This window comes from Suricata suricatta, chromosome 1 (genome assembly GCF_006229205.1).
Source record: "Suricata suricatta isolate VVHF042 chromosome 1, meerkat_22Aug2017_6uvM2_HiC, whole genome shotgun sequence".
Classification (NCBI taxonomy): domain Eukaryota; kingdom Metazoa; phylum Chordata; class Mammalia; order Carnivora; family Herpestidae; genus Suricata; species Suricata suricatta.
Genome location: NC_043700.1, coordinates 120,284,270 through 120,307,756, shown reverse-complemented (window position 1 = coordinate 120,307,756; position 23,487 = coordinate 120,284,270). Strand labels below are relative to the sequence as shown.

The following is a 23,487-nucleotide window of genomic DNA, read 5'->3' as shown; positions in this document are numbered from 1 at the left end:
TCCTAAATTCAGTAATCAAAAGACAACACAATAAAAATTAGCAAAAGACTCAAAACAGTTACTTCACAAAAGAAGATACAAATTTCCAGTAAACCCATGAAAATATTCTTAATTAACATTGTTGGTCTTCAGAAAAATGTAAATCACAATGATTTACATTTCATTTACATTTCACATCCATTAAGATGGCTATAATTAAAAAAGCTAACAACACCAAATGCTGGCAAAAATGCAGAACAAGTAGAAATTGCAGATATTAGGGGTAAATTGTTTAGAGACCACTTTGAAAAATCCACCTACCCCATGAGCCAGCTAAATTCCAATTCTAGGTATTTATCTAGGAGACATGAAAACTTTCATCCATAAAACACATAAAATCGTGTTTACAACAGCTTTATTTGTAATAGCTTCAAACAGGAAGCAACCCAAATATCCAACAATAGGAAAATAGGAAAACAAATTATGGTCTCTTCAAGCCACAATATTACAAGAAATATTCAAGAAAGAACTATTGATCACAAACCAATGTGGATATATCTCAAAACCATTGTGGGGCGCCTGGGTGGCTCAGTCGGTTAAGCCTCCGGCCTCGGCTCAGGTCAGATCTCACGTTCGTGGGTTCGAGCCCTGCGTCGGGCTCTGTGCTGACAGCTAGCTCAGAGCCTGGAGCCTGCTTCCTGTTCTGTGTCTCCTTCTCTCTCTGCCCCTCCCCGCCTCATGCTCTGTCTCTCTCTGTATCAAAAATAAATAAAAACATTAAAAAAAAAAACATTGTAATGTTCAAAAGAAGCCAGAGACAGAGGAGAACAACTATTTTGTTTTATTTATGTGAATTTCAAGAAATGGTAAAATTAATCTATTATGATGATAGAAATCCAAACAGTGGTGAAGTTTGATTGAAAGAGGGAAAGGAAAATTTCTAGGGTAATGGGAATAGTCTGTATCTTCATAGGCGTGGTGGATTCACAAGTATATTTTTAATCAAAACTTCCTGAAATAGCCACTTAGATTTGTGCTTTTCATACGTAAGTTTTATGCCTGTAAAAATGCTACAGGTGGTTGCACTGTGGTATTTGATATTTGGATTGGATTTGGATTGCATACATAATAATTATGGTTCGAATTGGATTAAATTACTTGGGTTAAATGTACCACAGCGAGATTATATAGCACAGACAGAGTACATACTACTCCAGGAAGTACCTCAGCCTCCCCCACATATTATCCTCATACTATCAGACCACACACACATGGGTATCCTGGAGCATGTCCCATTTTCATGTCTTATTCTTCATTCTTATTTTTCAGACTTATTTCCTTTCCTCATTCTTTACTCTTTTCATAAATTGGAAATCATTTGATTGCCTGAGTGGCTCAGTAGGTTAAGCATCTGACTTTGGCTCAGGTCATGATCACATGTTTCACGGGTTTGAGCCCCATGTTGGACTCTGTGCTGATACCTGAGCGCCTGGAGCCTGCTTCGCATTCTGTCTCCATCTCTTTCTGCTCCTCGCCTGCTCATCTCTCTCTCAAATACAAATAAACATTTAAAAAATTAATAAAAATAAATAAAAATAAATTGGAAACTGTTCTGATAACTAAGGGCCATTTTTAGCTAAGATATTTCTGTAACACCAATTCCAAGTGCTGAATTGTTTTTACATGCTGGCAGTTTCCAAAAGTTCATCTATAAGAAAGAAGAGTAATTGAATCTGTACAAGATTAAACCAAGCAAAACATGAGCTTTGGCTGTAGTTTTGAAGCTTCAGTGAAACTTCAAAGTGTTTCTTATAAAATGCTTACCAGGATTCTGTTTCATTTCTGACCAAAATTTGTGCTCTTCCTCTGTTTGCCTGTCTGTAAACATTTGTGATGGTAATCTGTTCATCAACTCACTTATAGAATTTTATCCAAATTGATGCACAAATGAATTCTCCAGCTTCTTTGTAAAAAAAAATCATATCTATTCTCTTTTTAGGTAACCACATTATTAGGGATAAGCCTACAATATTATACCTTTATTTTCTCACTGGCCCAAGAAGTTGGTGTTATACTGAATTGTGACAACTGATCACCATAAAAATTCCTTTTTAATGCTCTTCTATAATGTGTAATAGACTGTGAACTACCATCATCTTGAAATGTCATCATGTTTCAACAACATGACAAAGTTATAATGTGAAAGTGCTGAATTTAGTAATTTAAAATCTTCCATGACCAGCGAATGATATCACCAACACGGAATCTTAATCTAAGAGTTAGTTTACTCATTTTCCACTTCATTTTATTAGAAAATCTTCCCATTTCTTCCCATGAAAAAGAAAAATCTTTTTCAGGAAGTATTGTGGCATTATATAGGCATTTTTAGTATTAAGCAATAGTCAAGTGCTGAATTTTTCCCTTAACTTTCATATAAATGTTCCTTATTGAAGCAATTAATTCAGTTTTGTCTGTACGGTGAGTCTAGAAAATCTTATCTGCCCTCAAGATGCTTTTAAAGTAACTGGTAATTATAATATACACACATGAAGGAGTTAAGTAGAAATCCAAGGCCGTCTATGGTTATAGGCCATAAAATGGCTATTTCTCTAATGATTCTAGAAGAGTGCAAAGTCAGACTCTTTCATAGAAGAAAATACCTTCTAATTAGTGACGTCACTATTGTAGCCACTAGCCATATGATTATTTAAATGTAAAGTTAAATAAAATTTAAAATTCAGTTTGTCAGTCACAGTAGCCACAACTCAAGTACTCAGCAGCTGTATGTGGCTAGTGACTACCATATTTGACAACACAGATATAAAATACTGCCAATCTTTCAAACCATTCTACTGAACAGTGATGTCTGAATCATACCTCCACTTGAGGAGTCGGGAGCTATGCTACTTCACAGAAAATGCTTTAACATAATAATGTTTCCTTAGTCACACACCTTTGTGACACCTAGTGTCCTGACAGGACACTATGATCTGTGCATGGCAGCAATTTTGAACTGTCACAACTTTCTGTTCTTACTTGGTCCTTCTTATCAACATTGGAGAATTGGAATATAGTGATTGTTGAATGAATAGGAAGTTCAAAGTATGGTGATCTTAGTGGCAAAAAGAATGGAAATGCAGCAATGCTACTTAAATAAGAAATATGTATCAGGTGCCTGCTCCTGATAACATTGGACCCTGGGCTAGGCACAGAGGGATAAGAAGGATGCAGTCCCAGCCTTCTACGAGTTTCCAGTTACACGGGGTTGAGCAAAATGAAAAGAGTCAAGTATAATCCAGTGTGCTAAAGTGCTATTCTAAGAGTATACAGAAGGTGCAATAGCATTACATACAAGGGACACTAAGCCTGAAGGTCAAAGAGAACTTCTAGGAATAAGTGACATCTAAACCAAGCACAATTTCAAAAGGATTAGGACAGGTTTAAGCAGACAGAACAGAATAAGACTGAAAGAAAGGAGTGGATAGGAAAACATTCCTAGCAAAAGAAAATGAATATCAAAGAACCAAGGGCAAAAATGCATATCAGCCATTTAAAAAACTATAATTATGTCTTAAAAAAAAAGAGCAAAAGCACAAATAGGAAACCCAATTGGGGATAATGTTGACTACTTATAAAAGTTGAGATGTATGTTTTAGAATTTATTTTGTTTTACAATGTAGTTTCAAAAGTAATTTATCTACTTAATATTCTTTTAGAATATGTACACACACACACCAATAGAAAGTGTGACTGGGGAAGGAAAATGTAGACATAGTTGGCAAGTCCTAGAAATTCTAATATATGCATGTTGTTTCTTCCAAACCTCTGCTATTAGCATTTTGTATTAACATAAAATTCTGATTTTTTTTATCAACATATTGTTTATTTAAAGTTAAGTGTATGTCAATGGCTCCCCCAGCATGAATAGAAATGAGTCAGTTATGAAAGCAAAGCGATTGTGAGTATGTAATTATGAATACCCTAGTACCTAAAAATTTATAAATCAACATAGGTTTCAAAAACTAACTGTTATTTAACAATATATGTTAATGATGCCATTTAAAAATTCTAAACACAAAACAAAGATATTCAGGGTTTTCATTCACTATTTCTTACTTAGATACCTAAAAATGGCAGACCACTATATATATATATATATATATATTAGATCTCAATAAACCTGACTAAAAAAACTTCTTTAATTACATGTTTACACATGTATGTGATTCTCATAAAAGTATAAGTGTATTGGGGAGCCTGAGTGGCTCAGTGGATTAAGCATCCAGCTTCGGCTCAGGTCATGATCTCACGGTTCGTGGGTTCGAGCCCCGCGTCTGGCTCTGTGCTGACAGCTAGTTCAGAGCCCGGAGCCTGCTTCAGATTCTGTGTCTCCCTCTCTCTCTGACCCTCCTCTGCTCACAGTGTCTCCCTCTGTCTCTCAAAAAAAAAAAAAAAACCATAAAAAAAGTATAAGTGTATCTACACCTGTGATTTATAGAGCATTAGGTTTCCTTTTACTTTTCGGCTTGGCTTTCTCCCATTTATCTCTCCTCTTCCACCTACATCCATAACCCATATTTTTCTATCCTCAAAAGAAAACCAACAGGACATATTATATTCTTCCATATTTTTCTCTAAACATTTCCAATAATGTTATATTTATATATATATATATATATAGTCCCACATAGTTCTATAATTTTGGGTCATTGTTAATTTTTAAAATGAGTTTATATTATAAATAATTTCTCACCTTGCTTTTATTTCATTCTGCAAATACATCATAGAAATTCTTTCATGACACCTTGTATTGCTCTAATAGATTCCTCTTAATATTTCCATTATGTTTCATGGCAGGAACATATCATCATTTTGATTGATGAACACTACCACTATTTCCAATGTGGTGCCAAAATAAACAATGATATACTGAGAATCTTTGTACATTAATATAAATTTTTATTTCTCTTGGATATATTCTTGGGCCAAAAGTCATCTATAATTTTTTAGTTATTTCTGAAAAAAACTATAACGTTTTTCCCATTTCCACTAGCAATGTGTGAGAATACACTTTCCAAAGCATCTCCACCAGCAATATATTTAAATATTGTCAGACCAATAGATACAAAGTAGTAGCCTCTTGTTATTTAATTTTGTATTCACCTAATCACATATGAGTTTGGGGATTGTTCATGTGCTTGTTGGACACATCTATTTGTTCTATTTAGAATTGCCTCTTCAGATGCTTAATCTATTTTTCTTTTGCATCCTCTATTCTTTGCTAAAATGGACAATGCTTAATTAGAGGAACACCTGTATATTTATAAATATTAACCCTTTGTCCCTGTGTTCCAACTTTTTTTGTAAATCTATTGGTCTTCACTTTGTATATATATGTCTCTTTTGTTATACAAAGGTATGTAAAAAAGTCTGCTGTACGAATATATTTTTTCTGGGCTTCATATGTTGGTTAAAAAGTCTTCCTAACATATATGACATATGCTCCCCTATTTTTTCTTCCAGGGCTTTTACTATTTTATTTTGAACTATTAATCCAACTGGAAATTATTTTGGGGAGGAGTTAGAAAAAGGATTTTATTTCCTTACAAACAGATAGCTAATTGTGCCAAAAATATTTATTAATATATCAATTAACTTTTTAGACAACCCAGAACACAGCTATACCACACCAAAAACATATAGTAATTATATACATGTATTATTACTTCAATATAAGAACATGAAAAGAGACCTTTATTTGGAACTATATATTATTCTGTATTATTTCATTTATATCTTATTAACAACGCTTTTGATTAAACAAAACAACAATAGGACTAGTTAACTGTCAAATAGTAGTAACTGATAGTTACTAATTAAACAAATAATCTATGTAATAAAATATAACACTACTTTAATAAGTGTTCTTTTTATCCTCTGATAAAGCAGTTATTTTTGTTCTTTTCTAAACTTTGTATTAGAGATTTAAATGTTTAACTGTATCTAAGACACATAAGGGCACGACTTTTCAAAAAGGAAACAAATACAAAAATACTAATTAAACATAAGTATATTTAAACATATAATTAAACATTAACTATATTTAGTAACAACAATGACACATTTCTTTAGGTCCCATAATGCCATATGATGATTTTACTCTTTCTGTTTCCCTTTCTAACAATACTTCTCTGAATTGCCTGCAACCTTTAAGACATCCTTCTTTTAAAGAGTGTTAACCAACTATTAACTAAACAGAAAAATCACTTTGACTTCAACTCTGCTTTTATCGCACCCACATTATACTGATTCTGGTGTCATTCCAGTGGGATGATATCAATCTAAATAAGCTGTTAACAACAATGTTTGAGCATGAAGGTTGCCTGGGTGGCTCAGTTAAGCATCCGACTTCAGCTCAGGTCATGATCTCACAGTTTGTGAGTTCGAGCCCTGCATCAGGCTCTGTGCTGACAGCTCAGAGCCTGGAGCCTGCTTCAGGTTCTATGTTTTCCTCTTTCTCTGCCTCTTCCCTGCTGTGCTCTCTCTCTCTGTCAAAAATTTTAAAGAAATCAACAAAATTGAAAATAAAAGATCAGCTTTTAATCATTTGTTAGCTTATCCTAAGTTTGAGTCCTGTTTCTTAGCAAATTAATTTTAAAGCATAGTGGTAATTTGAACATGTAAATTCAATGCTGGATTGAGAGTGTCTTGTCTAACTTAGCTGCCTTTTCTGTTTTCTGGTGACCACATTCTTCTTCTTCTTATTATTATTATTATTATTCTAAAGTAGTCTTATTTCAAAAAATGTATCATTTTTCCTTTGTGAGTTTTTGTCATCCACACATAAAATTGAACAACTCCAGTGCAGTCAGTTCATCATTTTCTAAGCACACTATGGTTTCTTCAAATTATCATCAAACAGTTTTGGAAAATGCAACATAGAAATTTTTCTTTTCCTGTAATCATTTTCTTCATTGTTATCCTCAATATATTTCCAAAGTAGAGAACATTCTTCTTTTTTCACACTTAGAATATGTGGCTTTATGGCCGTCTAATATTTGAAAAAATAATAACCATCTTATAGGCATATGTCTAAGGCCATCTCCTTCCATTTCTATTAAGTAAATTCTCATAAGTGCTTCTCACATTTGGACAAAATGGGAAGGTGCTCAAAATTTTATGTAATAAAAGCTTCGCTATCACAGGTAAGCAAAGCATGTCCCCTTTTTGCGATGTTATATGCAAAGTATATGGAATATTTTGCAGATAAGATCTTTTCACTTTCTTTGATATTTACATTTTTTAAAAAATGTTTTTAATGTTTATTTATTTTTGAGAGAGACACACAGCGTGTGAGCAGGGGAAGGTCAGAGAGAAGGAGACACAGAATCCAAAGCAGGCTCCAGGTCCTGAGCGGTTCCACACAGCCTGACATGGGCCTCTAACCAGAGTCCTGGTTAAGTTGGTTAAGATCATGTGAGGTTATGACCTGAGCCACCCAGAAGCCCCTGATGAAATTTACATTGAAAGTCTTTGTATTTGGACAAATTATCCGTCAACCGTTTTTATTTTTATGCAGTTTTATTTTTATTTTTTAATTTTTACAATTTTTTAAATGTTTTATTTTCGAGAGAGAGAGAGAGTGACAGAGAGTCAGAGTGTGAGCAGGGGAGGGGCAGAAAGAGTGGTAGACACAGTACCTGAAGCCGGCTCCAAGCTCTGAACTGTCAGCACAGTGCTCAACATGGGGCTTCAACCCACAAACCATGAGATCATGACCTGAGTCGAAGTTGGATGCTTAACCGACGAGCCACCCAGGTGCCTCTGCAGTTTTATTAAAATATTCATAGAAATTAAGAAAATGATTTGACACTACACTTTTAAAATCAAAATACCTAAGAGGTAGGGTGACCATTTTTATTATTGCCACTAGGAGCCCTAAGTTTACTGTAGAAAACATATCGATCATTCAGGTAAAGTCCAAAAGAGTCAGTTCTATACCACAAAGTCTCAGCTGATCTGAGACTTTCCTCCTTTTGTTTACCATAGCACATTTTATTTGCAACCTCAGAATCAGGAAATCTAGCTTTACCCCATTTCAGAGAGTTATGAGGGGAACAATCCAATAGTGTGTGTTTGTTCTTGTGCTATGCCCAAACTAATTTAGCAGTTGCTGTCCTCAACTGAGCATTGGTGGCTTTTGGCACACACAAAAACTTTCTATAGGTTTGTAAGGTTTGTAAGGATTGCCTGTCTCATCCCCAACTTGGAAGATTCAGTCTCTGTTATATGCTTTCTCATTTCCTTTTCTACCATACTCAGTTCCCAATCTTTTCTGCATATTATGCAGTAATGTGGTTTGATTAGTTACCTCACTGATCCACATATTTGTGTCCTTCCATCCATAATAAACTAACACAGTCATTCAGCTTTCTTTCTCATGGATGTCTGGGTCATGCTGGTGTTAGTAGAATAACCGTTCTCATTTTCATCATCTGAACTCTTAGAAAAAATGATCACAATGTTTTTCACAATGTTTTCACAGTGTTAGAAATTCCATGATCATCATCTTGATGCCAAGAACAACAATCAATCCCCAGGCAAAGGGCTGTTAACAATCATGATTACAGTGCACTTAAGTTGCACACTTACATCTCCCCGCTTGCAAGGATACAACAATGGATGATAGATTATCATGAATGGCAAGTCACAGTTGCCAACACTAGCAGTCAGGGGGAAGAATATGACAGTGACTGCAGGAGGCAGATAACCATGTCATATCCATCTGCTACAAAACTCATCACTTTCAGCCCCTATCTTTTAAGCTGTGGTATCGATTTTGTACCTCACCACCAACAACTTTCTGTACCATCACCGAAATCCTGGACTTCCTGCTCCCGCCTCAGGAAGTTCCCCTTGATGTAGACCTTCCAGTGCTCCAAATGGGGCATCCCAGGCCAACTGTCATCCTAGTCCTTCCATGTGAGCCTGTGGGACCTATGAGCATTTCTCCTTCATTTCATCTGTTCAATTTTTTAGTTGAGAAATTGAGGTTTGTTTGTTAGTTTATAGCCATGTAGATCACAATTGACTCTGGTTAAATACTCTGCTTATTTTTCTCTTAAAATTGGAATCTTACTAGTACCACAGTGTTATTTTCCCAGAATGTGTTGTACTTTTTCTGATTCATCTTCTTTTCTCTAACTGTGGCACTTACTCTATGGGTTGTCCTTTTTCTTTGTCTTTTTATGGGGACTTGAATCTAACTATTGGATTATCCTAGGGATTGTCAGTCTTGCTACAGAAGTTGAAATGTTCCCTCTCTTCCTTCTTTAATACTGGGGAGTAGTAAAGAAGGAAGTGGTTTACAAGTCTCCCTCCTGAGGAACCTGGAAGAAGCTGGGGCTCTCCAGTCTTCTGCTCTGTCCCAGTCTCCATAAAGGCAGATCTGTGCCCACCTATCCAGCTCCTTTTTGGCCAATTTAAAGGAAGCAGAACAGGGGTGCCTGGGTGCCTCAGCCAGTTGAGTGTCTGACTTCGGCTCAGATCATGATCTCACAGTTTGTGAGTTTGAGCCCCATGTTAGGCTCTGTGCTGACAGCTCAGAGCCTTGAGCCTGCTTTGGATTCTGTGTCTCCTTCTCTCTCGGCTCCTCCCCTACTCATGCTCTGTCTTGGTATCTCTCTCAAAAATAAATAAACATTTAAAAATTGTTTTAAGTAAAGGCAGCAGAAGAGACATATTCATGGGGACAAATATCTAAGGAAAGAGGGGAGAGAGATTTGAAATCCAAAGTGTGAAAAAAGCATTCCCCCGAACTTAGTTTCTTCATTGCCTTCCTTGGAGGTTCTGCTCATTTTCTTGGGTCTCACTCCGCCTGAAAGAGAGTTTTATCAGTACCCCCCACCCCCCACAGACTTATCCAGAACTCCAGGACTTATTAGCTTTCTGTCTTCTGGACCCTAGTGGCCAGCCATTTGTTTGAAGAGAAAGTTAGATGGAGAAGTGGAGAAGTTAGATGTGCTTAGTTTTTCACATTCCCAGAATGCTTTAATAAACTTGAAAAAATTAATATTCCAATGGCCTCAAAAAAGAGAGCCAAAGATAAAATTTATAGGTAAATATACTGCTTCTTTTCTAGGTTAAAAAAAAGATATTTTCTAAAAAGCTGATATTTATTTTAAACACATTCATATCTTCCTTGTGAAAATCTATGTCCTGTGATGACTATCTTGGAGCACAAATTCAAATTTAAAATAATAAAAGGTAAAATATAGTAGACCAACAATTAAGGCAGCAGTAAACAAAGCCATATATATTTTAAAAGTCAGTCTTAAGTACTAAAATATGGACTTGGCCATGATTTATTTTGCTAGATAAATTCAGACGAAATGATGAATGATGCTAAATTATTAATTTGTTCAAAGTGGGAGCGGCCACCACCTAGAACTGTATGTCATAAATATTAAAGCTATCCCATCGTAAGGACTTATGTGGGCAATGAATTATAAGGACCACCACGGATCGATTCTGGGTTAATCATAACTCTTTGCGCCTGTAATTCACAATCACTTTATCCCCTACTGACCATTAGTTTAAATTGTAAAGAAGTTAGCAGCTTGGTGTGCAAAGCTAGAATTTATTTCCCCCACGTTGTTCCCAGGCCTTTTGGTTTTTATTTTGTGAGCAAGAACAATAAATTTCCATCCTGCAGCCTTTATTTTAATTTTAAAAAGCTCTGCTTTGGTTTTAATCCTGAAAATCTGAAATACTTAGATAGCAATAGCTACAGAATCAACAGGCTTCAGGGTCTAAAATCATATAAATCAGATATTCATTCATCCCAATAATTCTTTAGTTGAAAAGTTTTATTTTTTTTCTTCCACGTTTTTATTAAATCCCAGTTAGGTAACATATAGTATTGTTATATTAGTTTCAGGTGTAGGATTTCATGATTCATCATTTACATACAAGACCCAGTGGCTCATCACAAGTGCCCTCCTTAATCCCCATCACCCATTTAATACATCTCCCCACCCACTTCCCTCCAGCAACCCTCAATTTGTTCTTTATGGTCAAGAGTCCTTTTGAGCACCTGAGTAGTTCAGTCGATTAAGCATGCAGCTCTTGATTTGGGCTCAGGTCATGACCTCACAGTTCGATGTTCAAGCCCCTCATGAGCCCCACATCAGGCTCTTCCCTGACAGCAAAGAGCCTGCTTGGGATTCTCCATCTCCCTCTCTCTCTGCCCCTCTCCCACTTATTCTGTCACTCAAAAATAAGTAAATATTTTTTAAAAGTCTGCTTTACCTTTTTTTTCTATTCCCCGTGTTCATCTGTTTTGTTTCTTAAATTCCAGATGTGAATGAAATCATATGGTATTTGTCTTTCTCTGACTGACTAATTTCACTTAGCATAATACTCTCTTGCTCCATCCTTATCACTGCAAAGGGTAAGATTTCATTCTTTTTTATGGGTGAGTAATAAGCAACCTGTTTTTTAAGAGCTTAACTTTTATTTATCTTAACAGTGTGATCACATAGCATTAAAGAAGTTACATTCTTGCAAATGGCAAGATTTCATTCTTTTTATTGGGTGAGTAATAAGCAACCTGTTTTTTAAAACCTTAACTTTTATTTATCTTAATAGTCTGATCAGACAACATTAAAGGAGTTGCATTCTTTCTTGGCTCTTTCTTTATACTATGGTGCATTATTTTCATTTATATAAATATTATTTTCCAAACTAAGTAGGCTTTGCCCTCAAGGCAAAAGCTACCATATCTCACATATTTTTGAATTCCTATAGCAAGTATCTCCTAGAAACTGATCTTTAATGTAGTGGAAAAAATGATCTTGAGCTCGTTTCAAATCTAATCATTGATAACACTTAGACTAAGTTCCATTACCACATCTGAGTTAGACATCGAAAAGCAGCTGCTTCACAGTGTTGTAAAGAACAAATAATCTTATGTGTAAAAGGCATTTTTTAAGAATGGAAAAAATGCTTTATAAATGTTAGCTATTAACATGAGGAAGAAATGGAGGGCAGAGGAGAGAGATCCCTTCAGCGAAGGGATCTCTCATCTTACTCTTTGGTTTAAATATCATCTTTCCATAATTGCCCCATTGATGTTTTTAGTTTAAAAATAAAGACTATCATTGATGTATGTCAGTAGCTTTAGATTTTGAAGTGAGCTTTTAAGAAATTTTCTGAGTTAAAGATTTGAGTGAGAATGAATTTGGCTTCCCAATTAAAACCAAAGTCAGTGGGATAACTGGTAGTGAAAGTCTATTTGTTTGTTGTGTGAGCTTCTGCTATTATTGTAAGAAATAGCTGCCTAATGAATTGAAAAGAAAAGTGCTTTTAGCATTAGGTCATGATGGAGGTCTCAGATCTGGGGCATTCAGGACAAGAGTATTTTACAGAAGAACAGAACTATGCCACAATCCAAAATGTGATGAGGAACCCAGGTGCAGGTTTTAGAAATACATTTTCCCATCCTTCACTTTACTTGGCAAGAAATGCAAATATTTGATAAAATAACATTGAGTATTGATAGTTCTTCACCTGATGGATGGAAAATTGCAGAAAACAAGAATGTTCAAAGACTGTGCGTGAACAAAAAATGGTTTCCAAAGAGTATCTTTGTTTAATCAGGCACTAAACAAAGGAACTTAAATATTTAGGGTTTTCTTGTACAACAAATTCAGTTACCAGAATATTTAAGCAAGCTGTGCTGATTCCCCCAAGGAAAATCAGTTTCCCTTTCTTTAAACCACTTTAACATTTTAAGCTTTGTTTATGGTACGTACCATCATATGCTTCGTGTTATAGCAAGTAGAACCTGATTTATCTCCACTTCTGAGTTGTAAGCAGCTTGAAGGCAAGAGCCCAAGTCTTACCTTTTTATTCCTTAAATATCCCTTCAAGATCTTCAAGTTAATGCATAATGATTGTGAGTAAAGTGGAATTCAAAGAAATATTACTTTAAGCACACTATGGAAATGAAATAAAGCCTTGTGTTATCTCAGCAGTGAGAAATCCATCAAGGCTGTTGACATCTTAGTGCCACTATAAGGACACAGGTGTTGAGCATTAGCATCCACGAATCCCCACAGCATTCTGGTATCTCTATTTTAGGGACCAGAGATTGACAATATTGGAGGTAGATGCCATTTTGGATTCTTTTCCCTCTCGCATAAATGGAGCCTGGAATATGATGCCATAAAGCTTCTGGCTGCACTTTTGCCCTCTGTTTAAAATGGTATGAAGCACTCACTTGGCATGGAATCCATGAGTAAATAAGTCAATGGCCCACAATGTAGCTCCTTATCCAAACATGACTTCAAAAGCAAAGATTAGTTGAAAAATTAAGTAATATCTATCTATCATCTGGTCAGATGGATTAAAAAATTCCAAACCTTCAATCGTTATTCTGTTGAAAAGTGACTTTAGGGGGCGCCTGGGTGGCTCAGTTGGTTAAATGTTTGACTTCAGCTCAGGTCATGATCTCACAGTCTGTGAGTTTGAGCCCCATATTGGGCTCTGTGCTGAGAGCTCAGAGCCTGGAGCCTGCTTTGGATTCTGTGTCTCCCTATCTCTGCCCCTCCTCTGCTCATGCTCTGTCTCTCTCTCTCAAAAATAAATATTAAAAAAAAAAAAAAGGAAAGAAAAGTGACTTAGGTTTTGTTGATACATATTTTCTAGATGGTTTTAACCTAATGGTGAAAAACCATCCAAAAGACAATGATTGTATGTTTTAGTAGATGAAAGAAAGAAAGAAAGAGAGAGAGAGAGAAAGATAAAAGAAAGAGAAAGAAAGAAAAGTAAGGGATTGTTGGGGCCCAGCCGGCCAAAAAGCCTCCAGCAGAGCGACCTTTGATGGCCAGGCCTCCGAGACACAGGAGAATCTACATAAGCGACCATGGATGCTATGCCTCCGGGGCGCAGGAGAAAAAAATTGGGATTTTTCTCATTGTTTTGCAAAAGCAATGAAGGCATATAGCTTTAAGTTTTGAATCAACTTGGGTCAGTTAGTGTCACCAGCTTTCCCTTACTTTATTTCTGTTCCCAGCTCATTGCCTGCTGTTGGGGCAAACACAATCCTCTGTCTAAAATTAACCCCTTGAATGATAAGCATCTTGCCCAGACATAACTGCTAAAGGACCTTGAAGAAAAGAAGATTCTTTGAGAGACAGACTCCCTCATTCCTGTTGTTTTACTTCTGTTCTAACGGCTGTTCTTTCTTTTGTGATAAAAAAAATGATCCTTCCCAGAGCATGTTTTTACTCTCTCAAGGACCATAAGCTTTGTAATCATTAAAGAGAAAAAAAAAAAACGTGTAAACCCCTATGGCATAAAAGACACTGACTTTCTTAGTAAATGTGGCTTTACCACCATTCACATTGTCTGTCTTCTTTCTTTCCTATAGATAGTTCGCCGACACCAACCACCTACTCAGGGACCGTTCGGCTGGGGGTACGTGGGCTGGCTCCCCCGTCCTCCGGAAGGGATATTTTTAAAAACTGAAATAATTTAGGTTACTATGCAACATTTCATTGGTATTGCTGCAGGCTATAGTCATACTATTTTAATGGTTCTCTTTTAAAAATGAATCCAGATGCTTTGTAACATAGAATTATTAGAAACACGTATATAATGGCAATGATAATGTTGATATATATTTAATTAGAACTTTACAGTTCACAAAGCAGTAGCAGCAATGCTAGAACATTTTTCTAATAGCAAAGCAATATGTCCCCAACTGGGGGGGTCCCTTGAGGGTTATAAAGAAGTACAACAGAATCCAGGAGACCAGAGTGGCTGTTTGAAAGAAGAGAATAGCAGAAATCAAAGTAGCTTGTTAAAGGAGGTTTCAGGGTCACTGCTATCTCGGTTACTTTGTAGATTTAGACCCAGGAAGCTAAAAGTAGATATGAAAGTCAACAATTAACTGTAACAGAAGATGCCACCCCAAAATATGCTACCTTAGTATATTGATGATTTTGTAAGCATGTGAAAAACAACAGCAAATGCAGGGAGAGTCTTTCTCTAAACACCCTTATTTACCTAAAGATAAACCCTCAGAAAGGAACTCAAGTGTCATAAATCCCCTCCCTGGGAGTTTCATCAACAGGAAATGACTCTCATCACAGGAGAAGAAACCTAAATGAACACCACTTCTAGACAAACTTTGTCACAAAAGATCACACTTCTCATCTATTCTACCAAAGACCATGCATCTTTCATAAATATGATTTACTCTCCCATAAAATGCCTACTTCCCCCCTCTCCTTTCCAGTTTAGATGGCTTTTAATCCTGACTTCTGAAATCACCTCTTTGAGATATTCATTTTTCCCAGGGTATCTCCCACGTATACATGAGGTATGACATGTTGATAAACTTCTTTTTGTTCTCTTGTTCATCTGTCTTTTATTACAGGAGTCTTACCTAAGAGCTCCAAAGAGTAGAGGGAAAATTATTTTTCCACCCCTACATTAATTAGTGCAAAAGATCAGAAAAGGGAAGAAAGGGCTATGTGATATGAATATAACCCTGCCTCTGAGTATATATGGTATAAGCCTGCAGATATGAATAATCAGTGTAGAAGAAATCTAAGCAAGTATTTTCCCTTTTCCCATACCAACACTCCAAGAATCTGTTAGTTTTTATAAGTACATCAAGCCTCATGTATAGGAAACTCTTCCTAATTATAATACCCATTTTTTATTTTTAAAAATGTATTTGGGGTGTCTGGGTGGCTCAGTCAGTTAAGTGTCCAACTTCAGCTCAGGTCATAATCCCACAGTTCGTGAGTTCTAGCCCCGCATTGGGCTCTGCTGACAGCTCGGAGCCTGGGCCTGGTTTGGATTCTGTGTCTCCCTCTGTCTCTCTGCCCCTGCCCCACTTGCGCTCTGTCTCTCTCTCAAAAATAAACATTAAAAAAAAAATTTTAACTTAAATTTAAACTGTCAAGATTGAATTAAATTGAACCGAATTGAATTACTGTGTTGAATAATTTTTTTAAAGAAAGAATTTTTATCTCTGTTGGGGTTCACCCCCAACAAAAGATGGTAAGTATTCACTTAGCGCAGTATATGGGTCTATAGGTTTTAGACCATATGTCATGAAAAACATTTTATTAAATATCTAATGTTAACCTGGTCTAAGCAAATATATTTAAAAGACAATAATTAAAGATATCAAATACTTACTTATATTTTCTTCCTTTTATGTTTACATATTTCACTCTTTTCCCAATATCAGAAAAAAATACATTCTTACATGTTTGTGGGCTTTTTTTAAACCTAAATTCTTTTTTCATTATAATTAGTTTGTTATACTGTAGGAATTTATTTTGATTTTGGTGTTACATAATACTCTAATATTGACCTTTTTTGAAATAATCACCTGTTTCACTCCCATTTTAAAAATATTTCATATTTCACACTGATTTGAATGATGGCCTTTGTAATACAGTCCATATGTAATATTTAAATTCTCTTATCAGTTTTGTGGGGTTTTTTTTTTGGTCTATTCCACTGATTTTCTATTGTCAAACAAATCCAGTGCTATTTTATTTTTAAGTTTAGTTACATGTTTTACCACTTGGTATTCTAAGTCTCCAATCATTCTTTTTAAGTTTATTTATTTTGAGAGAGAAAGAAGAGAGAGACAGAAGACAGGGAAGAGGCAGAGAGGGAAACAGAATCCCAAGCAAGCTCCACGCCATCAGTGCAGATCCCAACACAAGGCTGAGTCTCACAAACTGTGAGATCATGACCTGAGCCGAAGCCCGATGCTTAACCAAGGAGGCCCTCATTTTTTATTTTCAAATTTTCTTTGCAGGGCGCCTAGGTGGATCAGTCGATTAAGTGTCTGACTTCAGCTCAGGTCATTATCTCACAATTCATGAGTTTCAAGCCCTGTGTCCAGGCTCTGTGCTGACAGGTCAGAGCCTGGAGCCTACTTCTGTCTCTCTGTCTCTGTCTCTGTCTCTGTCTCTGTCTCTGTCTCTCTCTCTCTCTGCCCCTCTCCCTCTCATGCTGTCTCTCTCAAAAAAGAATAAACATTTAAAAAATTTAATGAATTTCTTTGTTTTTCTCATCTGACTTCTTCCAATTAAATATGCATGAATTTTAATAAGTCCTAAAACATTCTTTTGGCATTTTATTTAGATTGCATTAAATATCAAAAATCCTGAGGAAGCTTGTCCTTTATTTTGCAATTATACATCTATTCTTTTTGGAATATGTTACATCTTATCTAGAAACAAGTTCAAGTCTATTTCAATCAAGTGTTGAAGTTTTCTTTGTATAGTGCCTTTTCATTTGTTGTTAAATTTATTCCAGTCATTTATATTAATGTAAAAGGGTATTTTTACTATAATAATGTCTTCTCTCTTATTGGTATATTAATAGAAAAGCAATTGATTTGTATATATTTATTTATAACCAATCTCTTTGTTGAGATCTTTATTTTTCTAGATTTTTTAATGTGATTCATATCTTTGTCATCAAATAATGATATATTTTGTGATACCTTAAAATCAGATTTTTGTTTCCTTCCTTATTTCATAGGCTATAATATTAACAATCGTGTTAAGTTTGGGGGATAATAGTAAGCATTCATTACTGCTCATTTGAGGTAGTTACTCTATGCTTTGTTAAACAAGAATCTTTTTGTTCTGACTTTATTAGATAGGTAGAAATGTAGGTAGATAGATGATAATGGTTTTCAATTTTGTCAGATGTCTTTTTGGTGTTTTTTAAAGATTATTTAGAAATTTGATAAAGTCTCATTTGTAAGACAGATTATCCTAGTAACCTTCCTAATACTGAATCAGTGTTACTTTTTCCTGTTTAATAATACTACATTATTCTTTTATTATACCATTAAATCATTTTGCTGATATTTTAGGGGGAAAAAACACTCAAATCTATGGCTGTTTCTCATATTTTAGTATCAACTTTATTTAGCTCTTTCTCTGTGCTAGGAAAGTTACTACTGCTTGAGAAAATTTGATAATTTCTCTTTTCCCATGAACTTAGCAAAGTTATCAATATTTCAATTTTATTTCTATAGAAAATTACATACTATTTTTTACTCCCTATGAATAATTTATTTCATCTCCAGTTTTTAACTATCTGTATTTTTGACTTTATTGAGGTATAGTTGACCACAAAGTTGCAATATAAATTTGAGGTCTATATATATATATACATATATATATACATATATATATATGTATATATATATAGTGACGTGATCACCACAATAAAGCTATAACATAGCCATCACCTCACATCATTGCTTTTATTTTTTCTTGTCACAGGAATAGTTAAGATTTACCCTTTTAGCAAATTTCAAGTACACAATAAACTATATTCACCATGCACTCACCAGATTCTGTACTATAGTTACCATGCTGTACATCAAACCTCCAGAACTTACTAATCTTGCATAGCTGGAATTTGTGTCCTTTTGCCAACATCTGTTCATATCCCCCTTCCCCGACCTCTGGCAGTCACCATTCTACTCTGTGCTTCTGTAAGTTCAACTATTTTAGATTCTACATAAATATGAGTTCATGGAGTATTTTTCTTTCTATGTCTGACTAATTTCACATGCCATAATGTCCTCTGGGCCCATCCATGTTGTTGCATATGTCAGTATTCTTTTGTGAAGATGAATAATACTTTATTGTATATTTCTTTGTCCATTTCTCTGTCAGCAGACATTTATGTTCTTGTTCTCTCTTGGCTATTGTGCATAATATTGCAGTGAACATCGGAGTATAAATATCTCTCTGAGATACTGGTTTCATTTCCTTTGGACATATACCCAGAATTGAGATTGTTGGATCACATTATAGTTCTACTTTTAATTTGGGGGGAAATCTCTATAATAGTTGTACTAATTCACATTCCCACCAACAGTATACAAGAATTCTCTTTGTTCACATCCTCACCAACACTTGTTATCTTATGTCTTTTTGATAATAGGCATTCTAACAGGCTAGAGATGGTATCTCACTGTGGCTTTTATCTGCATTTCCCTGAAGACCAATGATGTTGAGCACCTTTCCATATATCTTTTGGCCCTTCATATGTCTTCTTTTGAGAAATGTTCTTTTACCGTCTTTTAATCAGGTTATCTTTTTGCCACTGAGTTGTAGGAGTTTCTTATATATTTTGGATATGAACCCCTTATAAGATATCTGGTTTGCAAATATTTTGTTCCATTCTATAGCTTTCTTCTGTCACCCAGTTGATTAATTCATTTTCTATATGGAAGATTTCTAATTTGATGCAATCTCATTCATGTAATTTTCCATTTGTTGCCTGGTTTTTGGTTGTCTCATATCCAAAAATTAGTGCCCAATTTACTGTTAAAACATTTTCTTCTTATGTTTCCTTCTAAGAGTTTTAATTTTAGGTCTTACATTTAAGGTTTTAATCCATTTTGAGTTGATTTTTGTGTATGGTGTGAGCTAGAGGTCTAATTTCATTCTTCTACATGCAACCACCCAATTTTTCTATCACCAGTTATTGAACAGACTATCCTGTCCTCATTGGATGTTCTTGAACTCTTATAGACAATCAGTGGACTGTAAATACATAGGTTTATTTCTGATATTTCTGTTCTGTTCCATTAATCTATTTTTTTGTTTTCATGCAGTACCATTTTTTTTTATTACTGTAGCTTTGTAACATATTTTGAAATCAGAAAGCATGATGCCTCCAGCTATGTTCTTCTTGCTCAATATTGCTTTACTTATCTGGGGTTTTTGTGTTAAAGTAAGCTTTAAGATTGTTTTCTCTATTTATATAAAGAATGTAATTGGAATTTTCATAGGGATTGCATTAAATCTGAAAATCACTATGGGTAATACGGGCATTTTAACAATATTAACTCTTCTCATGCATGAACATAAGATTTCTTCCCATTTACCTATGTCTTCTTTAATTTCCTTCCTCATTGTTTTGTAATTTTTAGTATATAAATATTTCACTTCTTTGGTTACATTTCTTCCTAAGTATTTTTTTTCTTCTCATTGCTATTATAAATGTCATTGTTTCTTAATTTACTTTTTAGAGAATTCATTGTTTGTGTATAGAAATGCCACTGATATTTGTGTGCTGATTTTGCATTCTGCCGCCTTACTGTATTGCTTTATTAGTTCTAACAGCTTTTGGTTTAGTCTTTAAGATTTTCTACATATATGATCTTATCATCTGCAAACAGAGATAATTTGACTTCTTCCTTCCTGATTTGGATATTTTTATTTCTTTTTCCTGTATAATTTCTTTGCCTAGGACTTCAAAGTACTTTGTTGAATAGAAGTGGTGAGAATGGGTATCTGTATCTCCTGCTTTGTAGTATTGGAGTCAAGTCCTCAAGGAGACAGACTGCTTTTAGGAATGCAGACAGGACAACAGTTGGTTAGCCAATCACTGAGAACAACCCTGTCTCCTGAAAGCCATAGTTTAGATTCTGCCACAATTGCACAACCAGGATCCCAAAGCTCCCAGAAAGGTACTTTGTTCATGGATGGCTGCCAAACTGTGGTTTCTATGAGAATACCTTCTATTCCTTCATGGTACTGATACCATTTCCTCTATCTGTATTTATATGTGAAAGTTTTCTTTTTCCCTAATCATATTTACCAAGAAATTACTCTCTAGATAAACAAACAACCTAGCTGAATATTTGATTCAATTGTTAGTTCTGTTTATTTTGTGATTTAATTAAAATCTGTATTTATACATACTTTTTAAATTAATTTTATTAAGATTGCTTTTTATTTTTGATAAATTTGTAATTTAAGGGAAACATCACACTTATAAATAACAGATAATCACTAAAAGGTATTGCAAACAACCCAGGATAAAGTTATGCTCACTAAATGATGATAGTGAAGACTGTAGAATTTTTTTTTTCTCATTGCAATGCCCAACAAAAGGTTTTCACCTAAGTCCAGCTGCCAAATTGCCATAGACCACACTTGGCAACAGATTAACTTAGAATAACATAATATAGGAAATATGTCTTGCCATCAGAGTAGTGTTAATTATTTTTCTTCTGTGACCGTTGGACTTGCAGCATTCATTTAGAATAAAGGTCACATGCAAGGAGATGATCCTATATTGAGTGAGTACAAAAGCTTACCTGGCTTAGAAGCATGAAGACCTAAAGGAACCAATATCTCTTGTCACAACTTCAAAAGTGTAATTTGCAGGTCCCCAAAGAGACAGGTCCAATTATAAGAATTACGACACTCAGAGAAGCTCAAAGACATGGCTTCTTTTCATATCGTTATTGTTCTCTTCTCCCAGTCCAGGTGACATTTACTACTCAAGGGTCATTTTACTATAAGCTATGTTGCCTGGAAACATAGTTAACATTCTAACTTTATCATGTTTCCAAGAGAACAGAGCTTTAAATTAGCCAGAAGCCAAATTCTCATTCAGAATAGGTATTTAGAAATATAGGTCCTATCGGGTCTTACACAATTAAATACGCACAAATGTAATATTTTTTACCCTATCTGTATACCTTAGAATTCCAAACTTAAATCCCATTTTCTTCTGTTGTTCTCCATATTTTCACAGGTGAAATATGGAAATTATGCTTTTGTGTGGGATGCAGCTGTATTGGAATATGTGGCTATCAATGACCCAGATTGTTCATTTTACACCATCGGAAACACCGTTGCTGATCGCGGATATGGAATTGCATTGCAACATGGCAGTCCTTACAGGGATGTTTTTTCACAAAGGTAAGATTTGTGTGTGGTCCAAATAAGGAGAGACCAAAAAAAAAAAAAAAAATAGAAAAAGAAAATCTACTTGGTTACCCATTTAGTTTTATTACACTTTGTTTTCTTTTTTTGGAAAAGCATCATAAACAACAATAATAAAGGGTGAATATAAATGTTGTTAAATCAGACATTCATTTCCTAAAGCATGTACTGATGTATTATTTTTCCCATAAAAGGGGAAAATTATTGCTGCATATGACTGGTTTTACTCCTTAAAAATTGATATACAAAAGAAAGTAGTACATTAATAATTTCTTTAGAACTTAATTAGCAGTTTAGTCTCTGAATTTTTAAGCACTAAGTGTCATAGCAAATGAATTAATTCCTAAGAATACTAAAGCATAAAGTAAACTTCAGGACCAAGTTAAAGTTCTGATGTACTGAAGCACATAATGATAGGATATTTCCATCTGAATTTCACTAAAGAAAAGGATAAGAATTTCAGAGACCCTCACTTGGCTTCAGAGTAGATGAGACTTTGTCATGGAATTAAGGAGATGGTTTATTGTATTCATCCTCAAATTGAAATGTTCTTTTATAAGTTTTTTTAAGAAAAAAAAATTTGAAATGTGTATTTTAGGTTAACAGTATATATGAAAGACCTGGGCCTGAGCAGCATTCCCAAAGATCACTGCATTTCATTCTATCTACTACCAAACCATCGTGGGCCTAAGAGATCGTATTAGCTTTTGGATAGAAGAATATTTCATTTGACACTGATACTGCATTTTGTTTGTTTTCTAGATATTTCACTACCTATTTTCTAAAAACTAAGGCCAGACCAAGAGGGCAGTCCCCGGGAGTAGGAAGGCCCCAACTTTCAAACTATTTGAGTTACATTCCTCCAAATCTTAGGATAACAAAAGTTTTTTGCTAAAAAAGAAAACCAAAACCAAAATTAAGTTAGTAGTCCAGAATTGATGCTTGAACTCTCCCATTAGCTAACAAAAAATTGAGGCTGCTCTCCTTATCTCCAAAAGAGGAAGTTTAACAAACTCCAAGGTCTTGTGTTAATCAGATATCCTGTGTAAGAAACAAGCCCCAGAGTATCAGTGACTTTTTTGCATTCACGAAACACAGGGCTGTGATTGGGCGAAGGTCTGCAGCAGGCTGCAAGTCAGCTTCTCGCTCCAGAGCCAGTCTGGAGAAGTGGCCCTGTGTGGGACAAGCTGTTTTCACGGCAATGAGAAGTTGCAGAAGGGGCTGCCAGAAACCTGCAGTGAGGTTTGGGCTTTTTGCATGGATGGGGCACATGTCACATCTGCCCCAAACCACTCACAAAAGACAGTCTTATGGCCAAGCCCAGAATCGATGGGGTGGGGAACTGTACTTCACATAAAGGGGAGGGGGGAGTCAATAATTATGACCAATAATACAGTCTGCCAGTGGTGCCTTACAGATCTAAAAGTGACAAAAATGAAATAAGCATAAATTAGGAAGTAAAGTACTAAGGTATAAATAATGATTAATCAATCAAAACACATTTATTGATGAATAGATTCTAAGCGGAAGAAACTGGAAAATCAGCTATGCCATAAAGCACTTACCTGTCTACTTACAGTCAAGTTGGAGATTCATGGCCCGTGCACAGGAAACAATGAACAACAGAGACATTTCTAGAACTGTGTGTTGACATTTATATATATATATATATATATATATATATATATATATATATATA

The 23,487-nt window shown here is 35.1% G+C and overlaps 1 protein-coding gene across 1 annotated transcript in view; it reads left to right on the top strand.

Moving 5' to 3' along the window:
- Positions 1 to 23,487, top strand: part of GRID2 (glutamate ionotropic receptor delta type subunit 2) — a 1,401,829-nt gene that overhangs the window by 1,268,371 nt on the left and 109,971 nt on the right. The window contains exon 14 of the mRNA XM_029943131.1: positions 21,598 to 21,764. Coding sequence (XP_029798991.1) covers positions 21,598 to 21,764 — 167 coding nt within the window. The remainder of the gene's footprint in view (positions 1 to 21,597; positions 21,765 to 23,487) is intronic.